This window comes from Phyllobates terribilis, unplaced genomic scaffold (assembly GCF_046119375.1).
Source record: "Phyllobates terribilis strain yellow unplaced genomic scaffold, ASM4611937v1 Scaffold_11__3_contigs__length_659146591, whole genome shotgun sequence".
In the NCBI taxonomy this organism is placed as follows: Eukaryota; Metazoa; Chordata; class Amphibia; order Anura; family Dendrobatidae; genus Phyllobates; species Phyllobates terribilis.
The window spans coordinates 123,817,603-123,842,499 of NW_027362771.1; the positions used below are offsets into that span (position 1 = coordinate 123,817,603).

The 24,897-nt window shown below is 44.1% G+C and overlaps 1 protein-coding gene across 5 annotated transcripts; it reads left to right on the top strand.

Moving 5' to 3' along the window:
- The first annotated feature begins 1,227 nt into the window (after positions 1-1,227).
- TMPO (thymopoietin) lies at positions 1,228-24,296 on the top strand. 5 transcript variants are annotated; one of them, XM_073651578.1, is made up of 11 exons: positions 1,228-1,657; positions 5,158-5,284; positions 5,391-5,540; positions 15,663-15,760; positions 20,029-20,136; positions 20,399-20,518; positions 22,047-22,136; positions 22,259-22,369; positions 22,597-22,662; positions 22,976-23,070; positions 23,186-24,296. In XM_073651578.1, exons 1-11 carry the CDS (start codon positions 1,433-1,435, stop codon positions 23,487-23,489), a joined length of 1,494 nt encoding a protein of 497 aa, XP_073507679.1. In that variant the 5' UTR covers positions 1,228-1,432; the 3' UTR covers positions 23,490-24,296. The 5 variants fall into 5 exon arrangements, with proteins under 5 accessions (XP_073507679.1, XP_073507682.1, XP_073507681.1 ...); XM_073651581.1 differs by lacking the exons at positions 22,976-23,070; positions 23,186-24,296 and adding an exon at positions 22,752-22,969; XM_073651580.1 differs by lacking the exon at positions 20,029-20,136 and having other exon boundaries at positions 1,229-1,657.
- The last annotated feature ends 601 nt before the right edge of the window (positions 24,297-24,897 follow it).

A 24,897-nucleotide genomic window follows, 5' to 3' on the forward strand; every position in this document is an offset into this window, starting at 1 on the left:
ACATTTCAGCTTGCTGTTGTTTTACCTAAAATAACTGTGAGACTTATATAGCATAGATGGGGTCTTTAAATTTGAGGGACTCCATCTTCTGTTATAACATAGGTTTATAGAGATCAACGGAGAGGTGAAATACCTTTTGCCGTTCTGGTATGAGAACAAATTATTGATTGGATTGGTAGTTTGATTTGACTACCAGGTGATGCACATCATTATGCACAGGTTCTGCTTCAGGGTTTTGGTAGGGTCCAGGGTTGTCCTTCGTAAACCTGGTGATTCAAAATATGCCCCCAGGTTTAGCTAAGTCAGGTGGTGTGTCAGTCTGGAGTCCGGGTGTAGTAGAGCTGAGTGCTCGATAGGTAGTACCTGATACAGGGATCCAGGGACGTTTTTGCAGAGTTCAATTCTACTCACAGTTTGGAGGAGGCAGGCAGGATGTTTGAGAGCCGGAGCGAGAGCAGAGTCCCGGCCGGTGACTGACGCTGCTCGCATACTTCCGGGTTAGTGTTTGCGCTACTTGAGGTGAGTTTGCAAGGACCTGTGTGACGTGGCGGCACGTGACACACACGTGGTCCGGACGATACGGTGGCTGTTTAGCGCTAGCTGAGCTGGATTAGTGACGATTCCAACGCGTTTCGAAAGCATCAGCTTCCTTCCTCAGGGATATATTGCTGTACAGTTGAAACCAGTTTACACGACACCGATTTATGTTTTTCTCAATATCTGACATGAAATCAGAATAAACCTTTCCTGTTTTAGGTCAATTAGGATTACCATATTTAGATTTGCCAAATGCCAGAATAATGAGAGAGAGAATGTTTGAAGGCATCTTTATTACTACAGACAGCGTGGTTTGGTCCTTATTACAGAAAAGCACAGTAATAAACTATAGAGATTTTTAAGGTAAAGAATGCAGTAGGGAATAAGCCTGTAATAAACTGGAGCGGGCTTGTCTAGGGCAGATGCTGGAGCTACAGCACTCATGGGTGACATTTGTGAGTGGCTTAGTCTCGGCTCAGGCTCTCTCCCTTTGATTAGACTCCGCTCCGTGCAGATACGAGCAGTCAGCTCAGTCTCTCGCCGCCCTCCTCAGTGGGCCAGGCAGCACAAAGGAGGCTCAGCCCCTCTCCACATCGCTGTCTCGGGGACTCTAATCTGTGAAAGGCCGCGTTGTGATGTCTTTTTTTTTTTTTTTTTAAAGGCCGCCTACAACCAATCCCCGCTCGCCTTGCTTTGCCCGGTAGCCAATCGCAGCGCGTGTTATTGTTTGGCATCCCGCTTCTTCGTCGCGCACACTGCGGCCGTTACTAGCTTGCACCCTGCTTCCGTGCCCTGCTCGGCACAATTGATATCCTTTTGTCAGGGCGGTGACTGGCGGCTGGTCCTGCAGCGCGGGGAGTTACGGCTGGACGGTGGTAGCCTGCATGTGCGCGCCATGGCCGAGTATCTGGAAGACCCCTCCGTTCTCACCAAAGACAAGCTGAAGAACGAGCTCATCGCTAATAAGGTGGTTCTCCCGAGCGGGGAGCAGCGCAAGGACGTGTATGTGCAGCTGTACCGCCTGCACCTCAGCTCCCGCAACCGCGCCACGCCGGACTTCTCCAGTGACGAGGAGCGGGAGTCCACGCCGGTACGGGGCAGAGGCCGGCCGCCAGGACGGGTGAGCTGGGGAAGGGCTGAGCGGCTGGGATGAATGAATGAGGCCCTAATGAGTGAGAGTGGCTGCACTGCCTGGCCAGGCCGCTTCATGAATATTCTATGAGGGAGTCATGGCGGGCTCCTGAGGTAACTGAACCCAGCTGTGTGGTGTTAGGTAACGGTTCAGAGAGGACATGTCGGCCGGATACGCCGCATCTTGTGTCCTGTCTGCACATTACCTCAGGGCTTGTGTCTGTGCTGCTTGGCCCGCTGCAGCGCCACCTGGAGGAGCTGACAAGACTCTTCCCGCCTTTTTTCTTCAGATTGTAGAGCAGTCATGGTTTACACACACTTAGCATGTCATTTCTAGCCTTAGCCTTCCCCCTGTAGATCTGTCACAGACAACTTATCTAGCCCTGGTGGATATTGTGCAAAGAAGTTCTTTCCATATGTCCTTATGGCTGTAGGCTTCTTTATGAACTCAGAGTGGGCTCACTAGCGCTGACCGAGCCATGAGGGGAGCATTTACTATGAGTGGGCTCACTAGCGCTGACCGAGCCATGATGGGAGCATTTACTATGAGTGGCCTCACTAGCGCTGACCGAGCCATGATGGGAGCATTTACTATGAGTGGGCTCACTAGCGGTGACCCGGCCATGATGGGAGCATTTACTATGAGTGGGCTCACTAGCGGTGACCGAGCCATGATGGGAGCATGTACTATGAGTGGGCTCATTAGCGGTGACCGAGCCATGATGGGAGTATTTACTATGAGTGGGCTCACTAGCGCTGACCGAGCCATGATGGGAGCATTTACTATGAGTGGGCTCACTAGCGGCGACCGAGCCATGATGGGAGCATTTACTATAAGTGGGCTCACTAGCGGTGACCGAGCCATGATGGGAGCATTTACTATGAGTGGGCTCACTAGCGCTGACCGAGCCATGATGGGAGCATTTACTATGAGTGGGCTCACTAGCGCTGACCGAGCCATGAGGGGAGCATTTACTATGAGTGGGCTCACTAGCGCTGACCGAGCCATGATGGGAGCATTTACTATGAGTGGCCTCACTAGCGCTGACCGAGCCATGATGGGAGCATTTACTATGAGTGGCCTCACTAGCGCTGACCGAGCCATGATGGGAGCATTTACTATGAGTGGGCTCACTAGCGCTGACCGAGTCATGATGGGAGCATTTACTATGAGTGGCCTCACTAGCGCTGACCGAGCCATGATGGGAGCATTTACTATAAGTGGGCTCACTAGCGGTGACCGAGCCATGATGGGAGCATTTACTATGAGTGGGCTCACTAGCGGTGACCGAGCCATGATGGGAGCATGTACTATGAGTGGGCTCATTAGCGGTGACCGAGCCATGATGGGAGTATTTACTATGAGTGGGCTCACTAGCGCTGACCGAGCCATGATGGGAGCATTTACTATGAGTGGGCTCACTAGCGGCGACCGAGCCATGATGGGAGCATTTACTATGAGTGGGCTCACTAGCGGCGACCGAGCCATGATGGGAGCATTTACTATGAGTGGGCTCACTAGCGGCGACCGAGCCATGATGGGAGCATTTACTATGAGTGGGCTCACTAGCGGCGACCGAGCCATGATGGGAGCATTTACTATGAGTGGGCTCACTAGCGGCGACCGAGCCATGATGGGAGCATTTACTATGAGTGGGCTCACTAGCGGCGACCGAGCCATGATGGGAGCATTTACTATGAGTGGGCTCACTAGCGGCGACCGAGCCATGATGGGAGCATTTACTATGAGTGGGCTCACTAGCGGCGACCGAGCCATGATGGGAGCATTTACTATGAGTGGGCTCACTAGCGGCGACCGAGCCATGATGGGAGCATTTACTATGAGTGGGCTCACTAGCGGCGACCGAGCCATGATGGGAGCATTTACTATGAGTGGGCTCACTAGCGGTGACCCGGCCATGATGGGAGCATTTACTATGAGTGGGCTCACTAGCGGTGACCCGGCCATGATGGGAGCATTTACTATGAGTGGGCTCACTAGCGGTGACCCGGCCATGATGGGAGCATTTACTATGAGTGGGCTCACTAGCGGTGACCCGGCCATGATGGGAGCATTTACTATGAGTGGGCTCACTAGCGGTGACCCGGCCATGATGGGAGCATTTACTATGAGTGGGCTCACTAGCGGTGACCCGGCCATGATGGGAGCATTTACTATGAGTGGGCTCACTAGCGGTGACCCGGCCATGATGGGAGCATTTACTATGAGTGGGCTCACTAGCGGTGACCCGGCCATGATGGGAGCATTTACTATGAGTGGGCTCACTAGCGGTGACCCGGCCATGATGGGAGCATTTACTATGAGTGGGCTCACTAGCGGTGACCCGGCCATGATGGGAGCATTTACTATGAGTGGGCTCACTAGCGGTGACCGAGCCATGATGGGAGCATTTACTATGAGTGGGCTCACTAGCGGTGACCGAGCCATGATGGGAGCATTTACTATGAGTGGGCTCACTAGCGGTGACCGAGCCATGATGGGAGCATTTACTATGAGTGGGCTCACTAGCGGTGACCGAGCCATGATGGGAGCATTTACTATGAGTGGGCTCACTAGCGCTGACCGAGCCATGATGGGAGCATTTACTATGAGTTGGCTCACTAGCGGTGACCGGGCCATGATGGGAGCATTTACTATGAGACTCTGGAGCCACATGTGGCTTGTGGACCCATTATGTGTGGCTCGCGGCTGTCTGCCAGCTTGGTGCATTAGCACCAGGTGTAACAAACAGCTATGAAGAGCATGTCTCTAAATGGTGACTTTTGTGTGTAGCACTGCACAGAAAAGTAGATCTGAATGGGGGTAAGATGGGAAACCCTTGAGCTTGGCATACTGCCTTGGTATGATTTTGGTAGAAATGCTTTGGCTGTCATTATACCGGTAGTAGCGGCTCTGGGTGTCACTACTAGGAGTTGGGCAGTAGCTGGATATGGCTCATGACCCTCTTTCATAGCTGAATGTGGCTCTGAAGGTCAGAAAGGTTGGGGACCTCTGTTGTAGGACATCGCCTGTGTAGTGACTAATTTTTGAACAGTGCTTTGGTGCTTGTTTTATAGATCTACTGTTTTCTATTTTTTTCTGAACTCCTAATTGCATGTATACCCTTGCTGGTCTCACTTCCCATTCCAGTGGTCAATGGCTGCAGAGGTGATGTTATGTCCAAGTCGAAAGAGAGCTGCGAGACTCTCTTCTGGCTTTGGCAGCAGTGCTGATATTTTGTCAATCAGTGGCCTTAATGGGCCCATTTATAAAATGTAAAAGCAGGCAACACCTTTAATAAACAGCCTGGGTGTTGGCACCCCCATGATATAGACCAGCATAGAGACAGTAAGATTGATTGTTATGCTCTCCTTTTTCTGCCCTGAATAAGGTAGAACAGTACATTTGTCTTGCTTCTGATTTTACCTTTTTTAACGTGATTAATAATTTGCTGAATTACATTCTATACTATATTTTTATTTTTTAAGAAAGCGACAAAGAAGACAGATAAACCAACTGTAGAAGGAAACAATGAACAAGACATAACTTCTCTCAGTAATGAAGCTCTCAGGGGGGAGCTGATAAAATATGGAGTGAAGGCTGGTCCTGTTTTGGGTATGTTTTCTGAATAGAGCACTTCAGTTTCACCCCTTTCATTTTGTATGAAAAAGCCTTACACAAAGTCACTGTAAACTTTTTTTTTCTTTTTTCTCATTTACAGACAGTACACGGAAAGTTTATGAACAAAAACTTTCAAAGGTGAAGGAGCAGCAAGAGGTGACATCTATTGCGCCCCATGTAGCAGACTTGTCAACTGCAGATAACAAACAGAATGGAAACACAGATTCTGGACAGTATAGCGACATTGATGGTAAAGCTTCTATTAGAATTTCAAGAGGTTGTCTAGCCTTAGGCTACAAGTCTGCAGTCCCTCTATTGTGACTGCAGACTTGTGAATCCTTTAAGTGCTTGCAATGTGAGGATTCACAAGTCTGCAGTCACATAGTGACTGCATACTTGTAGCCTAAGGCCAGGCAACCCCATTTAAGAAGTTGTCCGGTACTTTTTTAAATTGCCCAATGTATTCAGCATGTGGGCATGAGTACATTTGTAAATATCTTGTGTTGCTGATAGCGCCGCTCACAGGCATTATCGGTGGCCGCTCACAGTCATCACGTTACTCTGCGCTGACGTCACGACAAGTGAGGCGTGACTCAGAGCTGGGGTCCCTGCGGTGGCTGCTGGGTTGTGGGCAGGGTTATAGCCCGTGTCACACCACTGCGTGCTTTCCCAATGAATGGGGAGAGGGAGAGCGCGCGGTGGATGCTGGGTGTGAAGCAGGGGAATAACCCCGCCCACAACCCAGCAGCCACCGGTGGAATGCGGAAGAGGGACCCTCGGCTGCAGCCGGGGGTCACGTGATGCCTGTGAGCGGCCAGCGATAGCGCCGATCACAGGCATTATCTGCAACACAAGGTATTTACAGAGATACTTATGCCCACATTCTGAATACATTGGGCAACTTAAAAGAAAAGTACCGGGCAACCCCTTTAAGGAGGCACTATTGCCACTATGTGCATACCAAATGTTTTTGAAGTGGGTACTCCAAAAAAAAACCTTTCTAGTTATTTCTGTTGTAAAACCACTTTGCTGCTTATATGTTCAGTCTTGAGTGTAGTGTGTTCTGTTTTGTTTTTTTGTTGTTGTTCATTCTTTAAAAAAACACATGGTGGGGGGGGGGAAAGTACGTGTCACTTCTTTGCCAAAACCAGGTGAGGAACAATCAGAGAAAACAGAGAAAAGGTGTAATAGAAACAAGTCACCAATTCTGCCTTTATCACCCACTCCTGGTTTTGGCTTCCACTCCTGTGAAAAAATATTGATCGTGGGGCCGTGACCTTAAGGCCGAAGTCACATGAGCGTGCTATCTGATGTTTTATCCGATAGCATTCTACCCAATGTTATATTATGGGGCAGTGCAGATCAGGGATTATTTTCTCATGCCGATTTGGCATGAGAAAATTAATCAATTGGCAGCGAGACTCTGCTCACGCGCACCCATACAAGTCTATGGGTGCGTGTGAAACATCGGACTGCACTCAGATGTCATCCCAGTGCAGTCCAATATATGACGAGACAGGCAGTGGATAAGATGGAAAAATTATTTTCTCCGTCTCTTCCGCACCTGTGCTGTGAGTCTCTCATGCGAGAGAATTGGAGCACAGTGCATTGACACTCGGCTCACATTCACATCATGCTACGGCCTTAAAAAGAGAAGACTAAATAGTTTTACTATTTTTTTTTTTTATTTGCAACTATCACAACCCTTTAAAACTGCTTCAGGTAATGAAAAACTATAAGAAGCGTTTCCCGAAGTGGTTTCCACTAGAAAACTTGTTTTTGACTGCCACAAAAAACTGTGTGCGCATACCCTTAGAGAAAATTGAAGTTAGCACGCTCATGTGATCCCGGCCTTAAGGTCACGGCCCCACGATCAATATTTTTTCACAGGAGTGGAAGCCAAAACCAGGAGTGGGTGATAAATGCAGAATTGGTGACTTGTTTCTATTGGACCTTTTCTCTGATTGTTCCTCACCTGGTTTTGGCTCCCACTCCTGAGAAAAAATACTGACCGAATACTGATAGTGGGGCCGTGGCCTAAGAGTAATTTCCTTCAGGAGCTGCTGCAAAGAAGTGACATGTACTTTTTTTTTTCCCCACCATGTCTTTTTTTTTTTAAAGACTGAACAACAAAAAAAAATAAAACCCCACACTCAAGACTGAACATATAAGCAGCAAAGTGGTTTTACAATAGAAATAACTAGAAAGAGGTTTTTTTTGAGTAGCCACTTCAAAAACATTTGGTATGCACATACCCTTAAATTGTCAGAGCCATGATCACTAAATTAAATATTTTTTTTTTTTTGCTTTCCTATAAATTTATTTTAGGTTTTATATTTTGGTCTCCTTGTTAATTCATGTAGTTTTCCAGGTGGCTCTGCTTGCTGTTTTATTATTTTTGTTAGCTGGTTAAGACTTCCTGTCTTTAAGATGGGGGTAGGTACCGATGTGTGGTGTATGAAATGTGCAGCATCAAAACACACAGGAGATCTGTGCTGTTACCTTCATGCTAAATCAGTTTCCCAATTCCTGTCCTCACGGCCCCCAACACGTCATGTTTTCAGGATTGTTTTTAGTATTGCACAGTAGACAGAACCTGTGGCATTTTTTGATGCCTTTAAAAATATTGTCCAGTCTAAAATGAAAAGTTTGCTGTCTGAGACTGCAGTATTATGAATCCCCCAAGTGCACGCACTGTGCTACGAGGGTTTACTGGTTCCTGAGCCGTGAACGGCAATGATGTATACGATATGCATACTACCAAGCAGAGCCTGTCTAGTGGGTATGGCCTAGCTCTATACAAGTGTAAGTGTAAAATGCATACATCACCGCCTTTCCCGGCTCAAAACCCGGCGAATCCTCACTGTGCGACTGCAGACTTTTCATTTTAGATCAGACAGCCCCTTTAATAATTCAACCACCTGTGCAATACTAAGGAAATTCTGAAAACGTGATGTGTTTGGGGGGCTGTGGGGACTAGTGTTTGGGAAACACTGTGCTAGATGAAGTTATAAGAGAAAGTGTAGGATAGATTCTTGTGTTCTACGGGACAGTAGGTGGAGACTAGTAAATCTTCCCTTACTAGCTGACTGCATAATGATCAGGCTCGTAAGTAGTGTTGAGCCACCCCTGTAGTGTTCGGGTTCGGTTCGGTTTGAGGAACTGTTCGTCGAACTGTTCGTCGAACACCTTAGAACACCGTCGAACACCGTTAAAACCAATGGCAGGCAAACAAAAACACATAGGAACACATAGAAAACACCTTCAACGGTGTCCAAAAGCTGACAAACTGCTCAGAAGACGCTTTCTTTAAAAAAGCCGGCCGGCAATTCAGCAGCGGCATACACCGGTACCCGACAATTTAGACATGAAGGAATAGAGCATCACACATAGATTAGATAGATAGAAACATGTCAGTCACATATATATGAAGTACAGTGACAGTGTTGCTTACTGTACTTGTCATTTAGTGTAAAGGATTTATTAAAAAATATAATAGTGTTTTCGTGCACCGTCTCTTTAAAAAAGCCGGCCGGCAATTCAGCAGCGGTACCCGACAATTTATAACAGACAGAATAGAGCTTCACACATAGATTAGATAGATAGAAACATGTCAGTCACATATATATGAAGTACTGTGACAGTGTTGCTTACTGTACTTGTCATTTACTGCAAAGAATTTATTTAAAAAAATAATAGTGTTTTCATGCACCGTCTCTTTAAAAAAGCCGGCTGGCAATTCAGCATCTGTACCCGACAATTTAGAATAGAAGGAATAGAGAATCACACATAGATTAGATAGATAGAAACATGTCAGCCACAGATATACGAAGTACAGTGACAGTGTTGCTTACTGTACTTGTCATTTAGTGTAAAGGATTTATTAAAAAATATAATAGTGTTTTCGTGCACCGTCTCTTTAAAAAAGCCGGCCGGCAATTCAGCAGCGGTACCCGACAATTTATAACAGACAGAATAGAGCTTCACACATAGATTAGATAGATAGAAACATGTCAGTCACATATATAATAAGTACAGTGACAGTGTTGGTTACTGTACTTGTCATTTAGTATTAAAATAAAGGATTTATTATTAAAAAAAATTGGCGTGGGGTTCCCCGTAATTTTAGTCTCTAGCGGAGGTTAAGCAGACAGCTGGGGCAGATGTTTGAAGCCTGGGAAGGGGGTAATACCCACGGAGCTTCCCAGGCTACTAATATCAGCCCCCAGCTGAATACCTAGCCTTTACTAGCTATTAAAATGGAGGACCCCCCAAAAAAAATGACGTGGGGTCCCCCCTAATTTAATAGCTAGCAAAGGCTAGGCAGACAGCTGGGGGCTGATATTAATAGCCCAGGAAGGGAGCCATGAATATTGGCCCCCTCCCAGGCTAGAAACACCAGCCCTCAGCCGCCCCAGAAATGGCGCATCCATAGGATGCGCCAATTCTGGCACTTAGCCTCGCTCTTCCACGCTGCCCTGGTGCGGTGGCAGGGGGTAATAGGGTTGGGGTTGATGTCAGCTTATAATGCCAGCTGACATCAAGCCCAGGTTAGTAATGGAGAGGCGTCTATAAGACACCCCCATTACTAACCCCATAGTCAAAGTTAAAAAAAAAACACAAACACCCAGAATAAAGTCCTTTAATTGAAATAAAGACACAATTCTTTATTGTTCTAAATTAAACCATACTTACCATCACGCCCATTCCAGCTGAAGCCAACGATCTCCTGCAATAAAAGAAAAATAATAAAGCAACCTCATCCTTACCTTTCCATGGTTCCCAGGACAGCTCCAGCTCTGCTACATCGAGATGACAGGCTGGACCGCAGCAGAACGCTGCCATCCAGCTTGCCATGCCGCACACACTGAGAAGCGCAGGCATGCTTGCGCTCCTCAGTGTCTGACTGTGACGGCATCCAGATGAGCCGACAATGAACTCGGCTCACCTCATGTACGTCACTGACAGCGTGGGAAAATTCTCCTGCACTCAGCGCTTCAGCGTGAGAATTTTCCCACGCTGTCAGTGACGTGCATGAGGTGAGCCGAGTTCATTGGACATGACCTCGGCTCATCTGGATGCCGTCACAGCCAGACACTGAGTAGCGCAAGCAAGCCTGCGCTTCTCAGTGTCTGCGGGATGACAGGCTGGATGGCAGCGTTCTGCTGCGGTCCAGCCTGTCATCTCGATGTAGCAGAGCTGAAGCTGTCGTGGGAGCCATGGAAAGGTAAGGATGATGTTGCTTTATTATTTTACTTTTATTGCAGGAGATCATTGGCTTCAGCTGGAATGGGCGTGGCGGTAAGTATGGTTTAATTTAGAACAATAAAGAATTGTGTGTTTATTTCAATTAAAGGACTTTTTTCTGGGTGTTGTGTTTTTTTAAATACTTTACTAGAAATTCATGGTGGTCATGTCTAATATTGGCGTGACCCCATGAATTTCGGGCTTAGGGCCAGCTGATAATGCCAAGCTGGCCTTAACCCCTTTATTACCCAGTGAGCCACCGCACCAGGGCCCTGGATGAGTTGGGTACAGCGCCAGAAGATGGCGCTTCTATGAACGCGCCATTTTCCGGGGCGGCTGCGGACTGCAATTTGCAGCGGGTGGGGCCCAGAAAGCTTGGGCCTCCCTGCGCTGCAGATTCCAGCCCCCAGCTGCCTAGTTGTACCTGGCTGGACACAAAAATAGGGCGAAGCTCCACGTATTTTTTTTTTAAATTCATGAAATTCATGGAATAATTAAGAAAAAAAGGGCTTCCCTATATTGTTGTGTCCGGCTAGGTACAAATAGGCAGCTGGTGGTTGGGAGCAGCCCGTTCCTGCCTGCTGTACCTGGCTGGACACAAATATAGTGCGAAGCCCCACATCAATTTTTTTTTTCATTATTTCATGAATTTCCTGAAATAATTTTAAAAAAATTGACGTGGGGCTTCGCCCTATATTTGTGTCCAGTCAGGTACAGCAGGCAGGAACGGGCTGCCCCCAACCACCAGCTGCCTATTTGTACCTGGTTGGACACAACAATATAGGGAAGCCCTTTTTTTCTTAATTATTCCATGAATTTCATGAAATAATTTAAAAAAAAAATGCGTGGGGCTTCGCCCTATTTTTGTGCCCAGCCAGGTACAACTAGGCAGCTGGGGGCTGGAATCTGCAGCGCAGGGAGGCCCAAGCTTTCTGGACCCCACCCGCTGCATATTGTAGTCCGCAGCCGCCCCGGAAAATGGCGCGTTCATAGAAGCGTCATCTTCTGGCGCTGTACCCAACTCATCCAGGGCCCTGGTGCGGTGGCTCACTGGGTAATAAAGGGGTTAAGGCCAGCTTGGCATTATCAGCTGGCCCTAAGCCCGAAATTCATGGGGTCACGCCAATATTAGACATGACCACCATGAATTTCTAGTAAAGTATTTAAAAAAACACAACACCCAGAATGAAGTCCTTTAATTGAAATAAACACACAATTCTTTATTGTTCTAAATTAAACCATACTTACCGTCACGCCCATTCCAGCTGAAGCCAATGTCTTCTGCAATAAAAGTAAAATAATAAAGCAACCTCATCCTTACCTTTCCATGGTTCCCACGACAGCTTCAGCTCTGCTACATCGAGATGACAGGCTGGACCGCAGCAGAACGCTGCCATCCAGCCTGTCATCCCGCGGACACTCAGAAGCGCAGGCATGCTTGCGCTCCTCAGTGTCTCGCTGTGACGGCATAAAGATGAGACAAGCTCATGTCCAATGAACTCGGCGCACCTCATGCACGTCACTGACAGCGTGGGAGAATTCTCCTGCACTCAGCACTTCAGCGTGAAAATTCTCCCACGCTGTCAGTGACGTACATGAGGTCAGCTGAGTTCATTGGACATGAATGAGCTCACCTCATGCACGTCACTGACAGCGTGGGAAAATTCTCACGCTGAAGCGCTGAGTGCAGGAGAATTTTCCCACGCTGTCAGTGACGTGCATGAGGTGAGCTCATTCATGTCCAATGATCTCAGCTCACCTCATGCACGTCACTGACAGCGTGGGAAAATTCTCACGCTGAAGCGCTGAGTGCAGGAGAATTCTCCCACGCCGTCAGTGACGTGCATGAGGTGCGCCGAGTTCATTGGACATGAACTCGTCTCATCTTTATGCCGTCACAGCCAGACACTGCAGAGCGCAAGCATGCCTGCGCTTCTCAGTGTCTGCGGGATGAGAGGCTGGATGGCAGCGTTCTGCTGCGGTCCAGCCTGTTATCTCGATGTAGCAGAGCTGAAGCTGTCGTGGGAACCATGGAAAGGTAAGGATGAGGTTGCTTTATTATTTTTCTTTTATTGCAGGAGATCGTTGGCTTCAGCTGGAATGGGCGTGACGGTAAGTATGGTTTAATTTAGAACAATAAAGGAATGTGTCTTTATTTCAATTAAAGGACTTTATTCTGGGTGTTTGTGTTTTCTTTTAACTTTGACTATGGGGTTAGTAATGGGGGTGTCTTATAGACGCCTCTCCATTACTAACCTGGGCTTGATGTCAGCTGGCATTATAAGCTGACATCAACCCCAACCCTATTACCCCCTGCCACCGCACCAGGGCAGCGTGGAAGAGCGAGGCTAAGTGCCAGAATTGGCGCATCCTATGGATGCGCCATTTCTGGGGCGGCTGACGGCTGTTGTTTCTTGCCTGGGAGGGGGCCAATATTCATGGTTCCCTTCCTGGGCTATTAATATCAGCCCCCAGCTGTCTGCCTAGCCTTTGCTAGCTATTATATTAGGGGGGACCCCACGTCATTTTTTTGGGGGGTCCCCCATTTTAATAGCTAGTAAAGGCTAGGTATTCAGCTGGGGGCTGATATTAGTAGTCTGGGAAGCTCCGTGGGTATTACCCCCTTCCCAGGCTTCAAACATCTGCCCCAGCTGTCTGCTTAACCTCCGCTAGAGACTAAAATTACGGGGAACCCCACGCCAATTTTTTTTAATAATAAATCCTTTATTTTAATACTAAATGACAAGTACAGTAACCAACACTATCACTGTACTTATTATATATGTGTGACTGACATGTTTCTATCTATCTAATCTATGTGTGAAGCTCTATTCTGTCTGTTATAAATTGTCGGGTACAGATGCTGAATTGCCGGCCGGCTTTTTTAAAGAGACGGTGCATGAAAACACTATTATTTTTTTTAATAAATCCTTTACACTAAATGACAAGTACAGTAAGAAACACTGTCACTGTACTTCATATATATGTGGCTGACATGTTTCTATCTATCTAATCTATGTGTGATTCTCTATTCCTTCTATTCTAAATTGTCGGGTACCGGTGTATGCCGCTGCTGAATTGCCGGCTTTTCATGTTTCACTGTGAGCACTGTTCCCATCGATTTGGGCAATCACTGTAATGCCACAACCACCATGGCTGTGGCATTACAGTGAGTGGCAGACAATCCCTGCATGATTGGTGCTCTAAATAGCGCCAGACATGCAGGACACGCTTTTGGTGCACGAACAGTTATCGAACATAACCTCGAACAGCCGAATTTTTTGCAAATCGTTCGGGTTCGTCGAACAACTCGAACACCGCCCAAAACAGCTCGAATTTGAGATTGGCGAACAGTTCTAGTCGAACAACGCTCATCTCTACTCGTAAGTATTTTATGAGTAAAGTTAAAGCCCATGGTGGGAGGTGAGGTAAAGTTTTGACCCCTTTGCATTTTACTAGTTCATTGCCTGTTGGGATGCTGCTGTGAATTTATTCACCATGTTTGTGTGTGATAAATTTGAAACGTCCATTGTATTATGTAGACCAGCAACTCACCAAAATGGTGACACATGCCAGATCTGAGCACAATGTTTCAATTTGCCATTGAAATGCTGTATAGAGTTGACTCCTCACAGGTGAGAGAATCTCACCATATTTATTTTAATCTCACTGATAAAATAAAAGTAAATTCTGTATCACTGTACAATACCGAGAAAATCCTCATGTATTTGTTAATGACATATTTAGGAAAATACAACTGCATATACTTTGAATGTTTTTCTCCTAACTCATAGGTCGTCTTAAATTTTTCTTGTAGCTTTTGATAATAAATAGAAAAAAAGGATACATTAACTATGTGCACACCCAAAATAAATATTCAAAATTTTATTACAACCAAGACAATTTAGACATGATTAAAATGTAACATAAAATCAATACCATGATTGCAGATATGGAATACAATAATATACACCAGAACTGGAATGTATCAAAATAGGATAATAGATCAATAAGGTACACCAGGGGAAAATATTATTATTGCACCAAACCCAAATTATGCTTGTAATAGTATTGCACATAGAAACTACTAAATTTCAAAACCCAATGTATACATGGTATGTGATTATACACAGCATCAGTACTTTAATAACAATATTTTATCAATGTAATGTATATGGTGTAATAAGCCTGAATAGATTACATCAATACTGCTGTCACATACAAGAATCAGTAAATAAATAACCGCTATATATGCAATACATACCGCTCCCTGCATATATAGTGAATGAAATATAAACTGGATGGAAATGAACCTCCTAATTCCATAGTGTTATGTACGATAATTATGATAATCAAGAGGAACAAAATCATGTGCAATATGCAAAATCCCCAGAGCTCACACCCTGCATATCATGCCAATTTGCCAGAAGGTCATCAAATATGCCATATGGGAGCCCCCATCATATCTGCAATCACCACCTCACTAGCCCACACGTATCGCTGCACACGGCAGCTTCCTCAGGGTAAGTGTATGTGCACACACTGTATTTAAGACGCTGCCGGGACACTCAAATTTACCAATGTGAAAATGCTTCTGACAATTGATTGCCTGCGTTTTCCTGAAGCATCTTCTCAATCGTTTTTGCACTATATTTTCAAGTACATGGAGTGGGTGACTTCCAGCCAAAGCCACCAGAAGAATGAACATACAAGGCTTGAGAAACCGAAACGTTGCCATTTGGGCTTAATGAAGTTCTTTTTTTTTTTTCAATTTTGTATCTTTATATTGGAGTGCTCCATTCTTACATACATGTATACAGTATATTCCCTAAGTAGTTTTCACACATTGTACATTTATAGAGTACTATAAGGATATGCTGTGGAAGTCTGAGTTGCAGTAGACTTGATTGGTGAACATCAAAAAATGTGTTAACGTGTGTGATAAACTGGCATATATGTCACTCTGTAGGGAAATTCAGTGCCCTGATAGGATGCCACTCCATGAATAAGTATGCAAGAATAATCCCACACTCTAATGTAAGAAAGTGTATTTCATTTTGATTGTTCAGATTACCATGGTGTTTTATAAACGTTTTTTTATGCTTTACAATCTGCCTATTTATAGAACCCAGGACAGACCAGACTTTTGAACCTAGAGAGCCAATAAGAAGTAAACCAAAGGCTCAAGTAACCTCTCGGTCTAAAAGACTGGAGCAAAATGAGGTATGTGTAAAAGGTGGTTCTTCCGTGAATAAGATGTGAAAGTGTTTGATTTTGTTTTTTATTATATATTTTTTTTCTTTCAGCATACAGTGTTTTGAGTTGCATTGTCCAAATGGTGAAAATTTGAATTTAGCTACAATGCCTTTAACCCCTTAATAACATCTGACGTACTAATACGCGTCTGTGCCCTGGGACTTAAGATCCAGACCCGTATTAGTACGTCATCGCGATCGCGCGCGCACACAGGCTGTGCGGGCGCGATCGCCGCCGGGTGTCAGCTGATTGTCACAGCTGACACCCGGTACTATGTGCAGGGAGCGGTCACGCACCGCTCCCAGCACATTAACCCCCGCGATGCTGCGATCGAAGTCGATCGCGGCATTGCGGGGGCAAGGGGAGGTGATCGGCGATACTCACCTCCTCTTCCGGCTTCCAGCGCAGTCTGCAAAGGCTTCCCGGGTGTTGCCATGACGACCCGATGTCGTCATGACAACATCCGGGTCACCAGAGAGCAGGAAGATTGCTTGGACATGCGCAGTGCATCTCCAAGCAATCTTCACACTGTGCACTTCTGACAGCCTTCATGGCATAGGGATGGTGCTCCATTCCTGTGCCATGCAGGCGATCAGAAAAAAAAAGTGAAAGTCCCAGAGTGGGACAAAGTAATAAAGTGTATAAACTGTGTGAAAGTGGAAAAAAAAAAAAAAATGTGCAAAAATATTATAAAAAAATAAAAAAAATAATACACCAAAAATAAAAATATAATGTACCCATCAATAAATATTATTATAAAAAAAATAAAAAAAAAACAATAAAAGTACACATTTGGTATCGCCGCGTCCGGAACAACCTGACCTATAAAACTGTCCCACTAGTTAACCCCTTCAGTGAACACGGTAAAAAAAAAAAAAAAACAAGCAAAAAACAATGCTTTATCACCATACCGCCAAACAAAAAGTGGAATAACACGCGATCAAAAAGACGCATATAAATAAAAATGATACCGCTGAAAACGTCATCTCGTCCCGCAAAAAACAAGCCGCCATATAGCTCCATCAGCCGAAAAATAAAAAAGTTATAGCTCTCAGAATAAAGCGATACTAAAAAATATTTTTTTCTATAAAATAGCTTTTATTGTGTATAAGCGCCAAAACATAGAAAAATGATACAAATGTGGTACCGCTGTAAACATACTGACCCGAAGAGTAAAGCTACCTCATCAATTTTACCACACGCGGAACAGAATAAAAAAAAAAAAAAAAAAAAAAACAATTCCTGAATTGTTGGTTTTTGTTTATTCTGCCTCCCAAAAATCGGAATAGAAAGCGATCAAAAAATGTCACGTGCCTGAAAATGGCACCAATAACAACGTCAAGTCATCCCGCAAAAAACGAGCCGTCACATGACTGTCTGCCAAAATCTGGAAAAATTATAGCTCTCAAAATATGGCGATGCAAAAACTAGATTTTACAAAAAATGCGTCTTTTAGTGTGTGACAGCTGTCAGTCATAAAAACCCCATATGATTCTGGCATTGCTGTAATCACACCGACCCGAAGAATAAAGTCGTCTAAGCACTTATACCGCACAAGGAACGGCGTCAAAAATAAACTCTTGGGTTAGGATGGGCTAGGGTTGTGCTGGGGCTAGGGTTGTGCTGGGGCTAGGGTTAGGGCTGGGGTTGGGATTTTTTTCAAAAGTAAGAAAAAAAGATGACGATATGGCGACTAGTGTTGAGAGCAAGTGCTCGCTACTTGAGTTTGCATCGGGTGCTCTGGTATGCATTGAGTATCGTGGGTATTTGAGTGACATGCTCGAGTCTCTGCCCCATATGCTTCGCGGCCAAAAAACTTTACGGGGATTGCCTGCCATGCACGAGCGATCCCCGCATGTTTTTTTTTGGGTGTCTAATAACCGTGAAACATGCGGAACAGGGACTCGAGCATGTCACTCGAGCACACGCTGTACATGGTGCATACCTGAGTACCCGATGCAAACTCAAGTAGCGAGCACTTGCGCTCAAGAATAATGACAACTTATTCAATATGATGACCTAATGTAAACAAATAATGTGCCGTACCTCTGGGTTCAAAATGTTCACTATACACCTTAATAAAATCCTTGAGGGGTATAGTTTCCAAAATGGGGACCCTTGTGGGGGAGCTCCACTGTTTAGGCACATCACGGGCTCTCCAAACGCGACATGGTGTCCGCTAACAAATTGAATGGAAAATCTGCTCAAATTGTTAGCGGACGCCATGTTGCGTTTGGAGAGCCCCTGTGTGCCCAAACATTGGAGCTCCCCCACAAGTGACCCCATTTTGGAAACTAGACCCCCCAAGGCACCTATCTAGATGCATAGTGAGCACTTAGAACCCCCAGGTGCTTCACAAATTGATTCGTAAAAATGAAAAAGTGTTTTTTTTTTTCACTTTTTCATTTTTACGAATCAATTTGTGAAGCACCTGGGGGTTCCAAGTGCTCACTATGCATCTAGATAGGTGCCTTGGGGGGTCTAGTTTCCAAAATGGGGTCACTTGTGGGGGAGCTCCAATGTTTGGGCACACAGGGACTCTCTAAATGCAACATGGTGTCCTCTAACAAATTTAACGGAAAATCGGCTCAAATTGTTAGCGACACCATGTTGCGTTTGGAGAGCCGCTGTGTGCCCAAACATTGGAGCTCCCCCACAAGTGACCCCATTTTGGAAACTAGACCCCCCCCAAGGCACCTATCTAGATGCATTGTGAGCACTTGGAACCCTCAGGTGCTTCACAAATTGATTCATACAAATGAAAAAGTGTTTTTTTTTTCACTTTTTCATTGTTACGAATCAATTTGTGAAGCACCTGGGGGTTCCAAGTGCTCACTATGCATCTAGAAAGGTGCCTTGGGGGGTCTAGTTTCCAAAATGGGGTCACTTGTGGGGGAGCTCCAAAGTTTGGGCACACATGGGCTCTCCAAACACAACATGGCGTCCGCTAATTATTCAAGCAAATTTTACAATCAAAAAGTCAAATGGCGCTCCTTCCCTTCCGAGCCCTGCCGTGCGCCCAAACAGTATTTTTTCCCCAAATATTGGGTATCTGCGTGCCCAGGGGAAATTGCACAACAAATTTTGGGGTCCATTTTTTCTTGTTACCCCTGTGAAAATAAAAAAAATTGGGTCTAAAGTAACATTTTTGTGAAAAAAGTTAAATGTTCATTTTTTTCTTCCACATTCAAAAAATTCCTGTGAAGCACCTGAAGGGTTAATAAAGTTCTTGAATGTGGTTTTGAGCACCATGAGGGGTGCAGTTTTTAGAATGATGTCACTTTTGGGTATTTTCTGTCATAAAGACCTCTCAAAGTGACTTCAAATGTGATGTGGTCCCTAAAAAAAATGGTTTTGTAAATTTTGTTGGAAAAATGAGAAATCGCTGGTCAACTTTTAACCCTTATAGCTCCCTAACAAAAAAAAATTTTGGTTCCAAAATTGTGCTGATGTAAAGTAGACATGTGGGCAATGTTATTTATTAACTCTTTTGTGTGACATATCGCTCTGATTTCAGGGCTTAAAAATTCAAATTTTGAAAATTGCAAAAATTTCAAAATTTTCGCCAAATTTCCATTTTTTTCACAAATAAACGCAAGTGATATCGAAGAAATTTTTCCACAATCATGAAGTACAATATGTCACGAAAAAACAATCTCAGAATCAGGGGGATCCCTTGAAGCGTTCCAGAGTAATTACCTCATAAAGTGACAGTGGTCAGAATTGTAAAAATTGGCCCGGTCATTAACGTGCAAACCACCCGCGGGGCTTAAGGGGTTAAAGGGAATGTGTCACCCCCCCCGGGTGATATCAGACCTCTAATATGGGCATACAGGTGCTAGATATGTAAATCTGTACATGCATGTAAGGCCCATATTAGAGGTCTGCTTGCTTTGATATATCTCTTTAGAAAATCCGTTTTTCTAGGCTTGGTGACCAGGGGACCCCAAGAACTGCCCGCCTACCTACTTAATTTAAATATTCCCCACCTCCCCTGCACGTCACAGGGCCCTGAACTGTAACCGGAACCATCCATTTATGGTATGGGGTCGAAAGAAGCTAGTTATTTGTATTTTAAGATAGTTATTTTTATACTTTTACTATAGAGATAACATGTACATATTAGTCGCCAGTGGAAAATTGCTGAGCTTAAATGAGCTGCAGCTTGTATATTCAATGCAATTTTATTCTTAAGTATGTACAGGTGTTTGTGTTTTTGGGTTTTTTGAATGTAGATAGCCGAAGATACGGAAGTCTGGTCTGAATTAAATGTGAAACGAAGTAGCAGACTGCCTCCGAAGGATTTTCTGCCAGAGATTGAGGAATTATCCATCAATCTAACTGTAAAGATTTTATTTATTTATTTTTTTTTTTGGTGACTTCTTTCCACTCAATGTTTATACTTTACACAAGTATTTTCATTTTTTTCTTCTGAGCTACTCTTCACTATTATCTTTTTCACTGACTTGCTGTTTCTCAATTATGGGATTTGGTGGTAGAGCTCACCACATTGTATTTTGCTTGTTCTGTTTTTATTTTTCTTTGTAGAAGGTAGTGTACTTAAGAAAACTTTCTTACCTAAATATTTATTTAACACTTGACCAGAACATTTCCGGTGATTCCTTTTCTGAGCTTCCAAAGATGTTGGAGTCTGAAAAAGGTGGTCGACTGCAGGCTGTTTCTAAAGAGTCAACAAATGTAGCAAGAAGAACGCCAAGAAAGAGGGTGACTGCATAGTTATTGTTTACCACCATGCTTTGGGGTTGGGATGGGATTCAGTACATTGCTATGCTTAGATATTTTTCCAGTATGGTCCTCCGGACAGCACACCAGGAGGTAGTCCTTACTTGACCTATGATGGGACAGGATCACAGAGAAGTTAAAAGGCCCCTCACACTTCCACCGTCCAGTGTTTTTCCTGTCCCTACAGGGGATAGTCGCATGAGTGGTGCTCCTAGAGTGAAAGTATCCTATACTGTGGAGCTTTATTGCACTGACTTGGAGGCGTGGGTGGGAGGAAGAAGCACAACCTTCCCTGCTGAGCAGTCCAGGGCCCGACACCTCTGAGTAGAGGTCCCTCAGTCATCAATCGTGCCAGAGTACAGACTCGTGGGGGGGGGGGGGGGGGTTATTCGGCCTTCCCTTCCACCTGTCATGTGGTCTGGGGGAGACACCTCTCTGTGTAGAGGTCCCTCAGCCAACAGAGCTTATGAGGAAGGAAAGGGTGAAGCTATGGGATGGTGTGGGGGCAGCACAGGTAAGTGCACTGTGTATATGTTGTCTCAAAGGGCTAGGCCTCTGGGCTCATGCTGAAGCTGGGCTTAGGGCTTCAAGTGCTGAAGTTTGGATTCAGGTTTGGAAGCTAGGCCTTAGACCTCTAGGCTAAAGTTAGGCCTCATGATTTGAATTCAGTTTGCCGCATGTCATGGCTGCACAGGGCCTCATGATTGGGCTTCAGATTTTAAGTTTTGCCAAGCATGTTTGTCCTCATTTTGTGGTTGAATAACATTCAGATGTTTCTCAGTGTTGTCCGCCAGACCAGTATCAGTCTAACTACTCCATCCATAGTAGGACACATGGTGTTAATACAGCACATTCTCTCTGAAGACTGTACTCCAGCTGCACCACTTTAATTGGCTCCTTCAGGTGGGGCTAGTCTGACAATTAAGATGTACCACTCAAAGTGAAAGTTTATCCTGAATTGAGAGGGATTAATCTCTTAAATGTAAGTCTGAGCCTGGTCTCATGTCTCGCACCTTCAAGTGTAGCCCCAACCTGTGCCTCTGTCTAGTTAGAAGTATTCAGATTTGATTGCTGAGTTCATCCTATAGCACGATAATCCTACTGATGCGGCAATACAAAAAAATTTCCCATAAGGTAGATGCTAATTTCCTCATGTTGAGGTGGGGGGGGGTGTTAAGATCCTTCCCGGCTCCACATACCGCAGTCGGACTAGTTATCTTGTTCAACATCCTGTCACCAGATTCTAGTGCCATAATCTGTAATATTAAAGTGTTTATCTTGCATATGAGTTTCTATTGGCTCGTATAGACAATTTGCATCCATCATTCTGTGGTACTATGAAAAACGGTGGAGGTGGGAGGGCCTTTTAACCTCGTTGCTTCTGTCCCGCCATAGGTCAAAGTACTTCCTCCTGTTGTGCTGTCCTCAGAGACTACCTGGAAATCTAATTACTGTAGACCTAATTTCCTTTTTTTTTTCTCACTTTTTCCTTAAAAAAATAAATAAATAGGTGGTAGCTACAGACCCTACTGATGAAACAGCTAGCTCTGAGGTTGCGCCCATATCCGAAACTATATTGGCTTCAAGCAACACAACTCTAGTATGTTTTACCTGCTTCCAGTGAAGTCTTAAGTTTATTTTTAACTGAAAATATATTTTTCTTTTTGCACCTGATGATCTGTGTAGGCTAATGCAGAATTCTCTCAATTTAAATCCCATCAGGTTGATTATCAGGTGACTGAAAATTTCAAGCATTCTAACGCATTGCGATCAGTCAGTGAGTTCACAGATTTGTCAAGAAGGACACCAAAGAAACAGCTGATCAGTGAAAAAGTAAATACCACAAAGTGAATAGTAACTTGTTTTCTTGAGACACTGACCCTACTCTATTTAAAATGGTGTGAACTAAACCATTTATCCTTTATAGTTAACGATTAATGGATATATTCAGACTTGACCACCTTTTGTTTTTTTCAGATATTAAGCATTGGGGCCCCTCTGTGTGTAATGCAGTAATTAAACTTAGTGCCACAAACTGATAAAGCTTCTTTTTTAATAAGGTCATTGATGTTCAAAGTGTTGGTCATACAGATCCAAGTGATATTCTGAACACCGCAGTGATTGAGGTGACAACTTAATATCTTTTCAGCTTTCCTCTTAAATGTTAATGACCTCATTAGGGTGCCAAATTAAAATAGTATTGTTCACATTGAAGGATACTGGAAATCTGAGTGAACAGCATCTGGAAACTCCAAACAAGACAAGACAGTTGAAAATAACAAAGTTTGTTACTCCTATTAACAAACAGGGAAGATATTTTTCTAGCACTTGTGGTGATAACTTTGCTTTAGTCACACACCTAGTTGGGTTTCCTGGGGCCTGGATTCTGTTTCTGCTGTTTAGATATTTATAGTGAATGTTTTTTTTTCTTTTGTGTAGATTATAGAAAAGACATTTACAGAAGAAAAGCGAGAAGGAAGAGATATTTTGAAGGAAATGTTTCCATATGAATCTTCAACACCTACAGGAATAAGGTTTGTGCTTTTTGCTTTTTTTCCCTTCCCCTTTTTAGCATGTGTGCAATAAATTATATTCAAAAAGGTTTGAGCATATTTTTTTTTTTCTTTTTTTTTTTTCCCTCCATCACAGTGCAAGTTGTCGCAGGCCGATAAAAGGAGCTGCTGGTCGACCTTTTAGTGTCAAAGATTTCAAAGATTACAAATTGGATGAAAGTTATTCTACTAAATATATCTCAAAATACCAACCAGTAATTGAAGAGAAACCTACTAAAGGGAAAAGTGGGCGATCCATTCCCATTTGGATAAAGTTACTTATTCTTCTCATTTTGGCTGTGCTTTCCTTCTTGGTTTACCAAACAATGGAATCCAATGAAGGGAACCCGATTATGCAATGGTTTCAGGGCAACCAAAATTTAAGCAAAGATGAAAACTGATTTTCAGTGACTCAACGTTATATTTAACAGTCCTAAGTACATAAACTGCCATTTTGTCAGGAACCTGCAAATAATGTGACACCTCAAACCCATTTGTACATAAATAAATACATTTGGTACATATGGACATCTGCAATCTATTTACTGTGGAAAGCTAGAAGAGGACTGTGCCATAATGCGTAATGTTATTTTTTATTAGATATCAAGCATTTTGTAGTATTTCCTATATTTTTAACAGGAATACTTTAGTTACAGTAATACTTAATTGACAGAGGAAATCATAAGGTGATGTGAATTAATTTCTTAAATTCACTCAAACAGATTATGCTTCTAGGTAGCTTTGTGTGAAATTCTAGAGATCGGCTAATCTATTGTTATATCATGAAGAGGAAATGTTTTGCTATAGCTATGTAGTTTAGCCTGCCTACAATTATGCTGATAAAACGACTGCAATATTTTTTTAATAACATTGTTGTGCATTCTGTGTTTCAAAGTAACTCTTTAAGTATTCCTGCTGCAGAAATTCTTATCTACTGTATCTTACACTTGCCAATCTTTTGGACAGATGATCTTTCAAGATATCATGCAATTAAATAAAAAATTTGGTAAATGTACTGTGTAATATACTCTTCATATGAAATTCTGAGCAAATAATTATGAAAAATATTTTGGGTAATATATTGCTTGCCTCAGGATTATTATGTTTGCTGTTTAAACAGTCTTTTCACCTATACTGTGAATATCGTCACTGACTAGTTGATGGGTTTTATGTCAATGTTTCATAGATAAAGCAAAGCATTCATGTAAGCAGTCTTCTCTTTATTAATGCCTTATTGACCGCCAATGCGCTTTTTTTTTACGGTGGTCCTTAACCCCTTTGTGACATTGTCAGTAATAGTATGTCCTTGTATCCTGGGCCTATTGGATCAGGTACATACTACTACGCACAATGCCATCGCGCCAGCACAGATCGCCGTTAATGTGCTGCACCGCTCCTGGCACATTAACCCCCGAAATGCTGCGATCGAAGTCAATCGTAGCATTCCGTGACCAAGGGGAGGTAAGCGCAGCCTCTTACCTTGTCTCTAGCTAGGGCTAGGGTGTGGGTTGGGGTTGGGATTTTTTCAAAAGTAAAGAAAAAAAATGGTGACGATATGGCGACTAGTGTTTCGCGCAAGTGCTCGCTTCTTGAGTCTGCATCGGGTGCTCGGGTATGCACCAAGTATCGCGGGTGCTCGAGTCTCCGCCCCATATGCTTTGCTGCCAAAAGAAACCCTCATGGGGATTGCCCGCCACGCACGGGCAATCTGCTGCATGTGTTTTTCTTTTTTTTTTTGGGGGGGGGGGGGGGGTCTAACAACCGTGAAACATGCAGTGCGGGGACTCGAGCATGTCACTCGAGCACCCG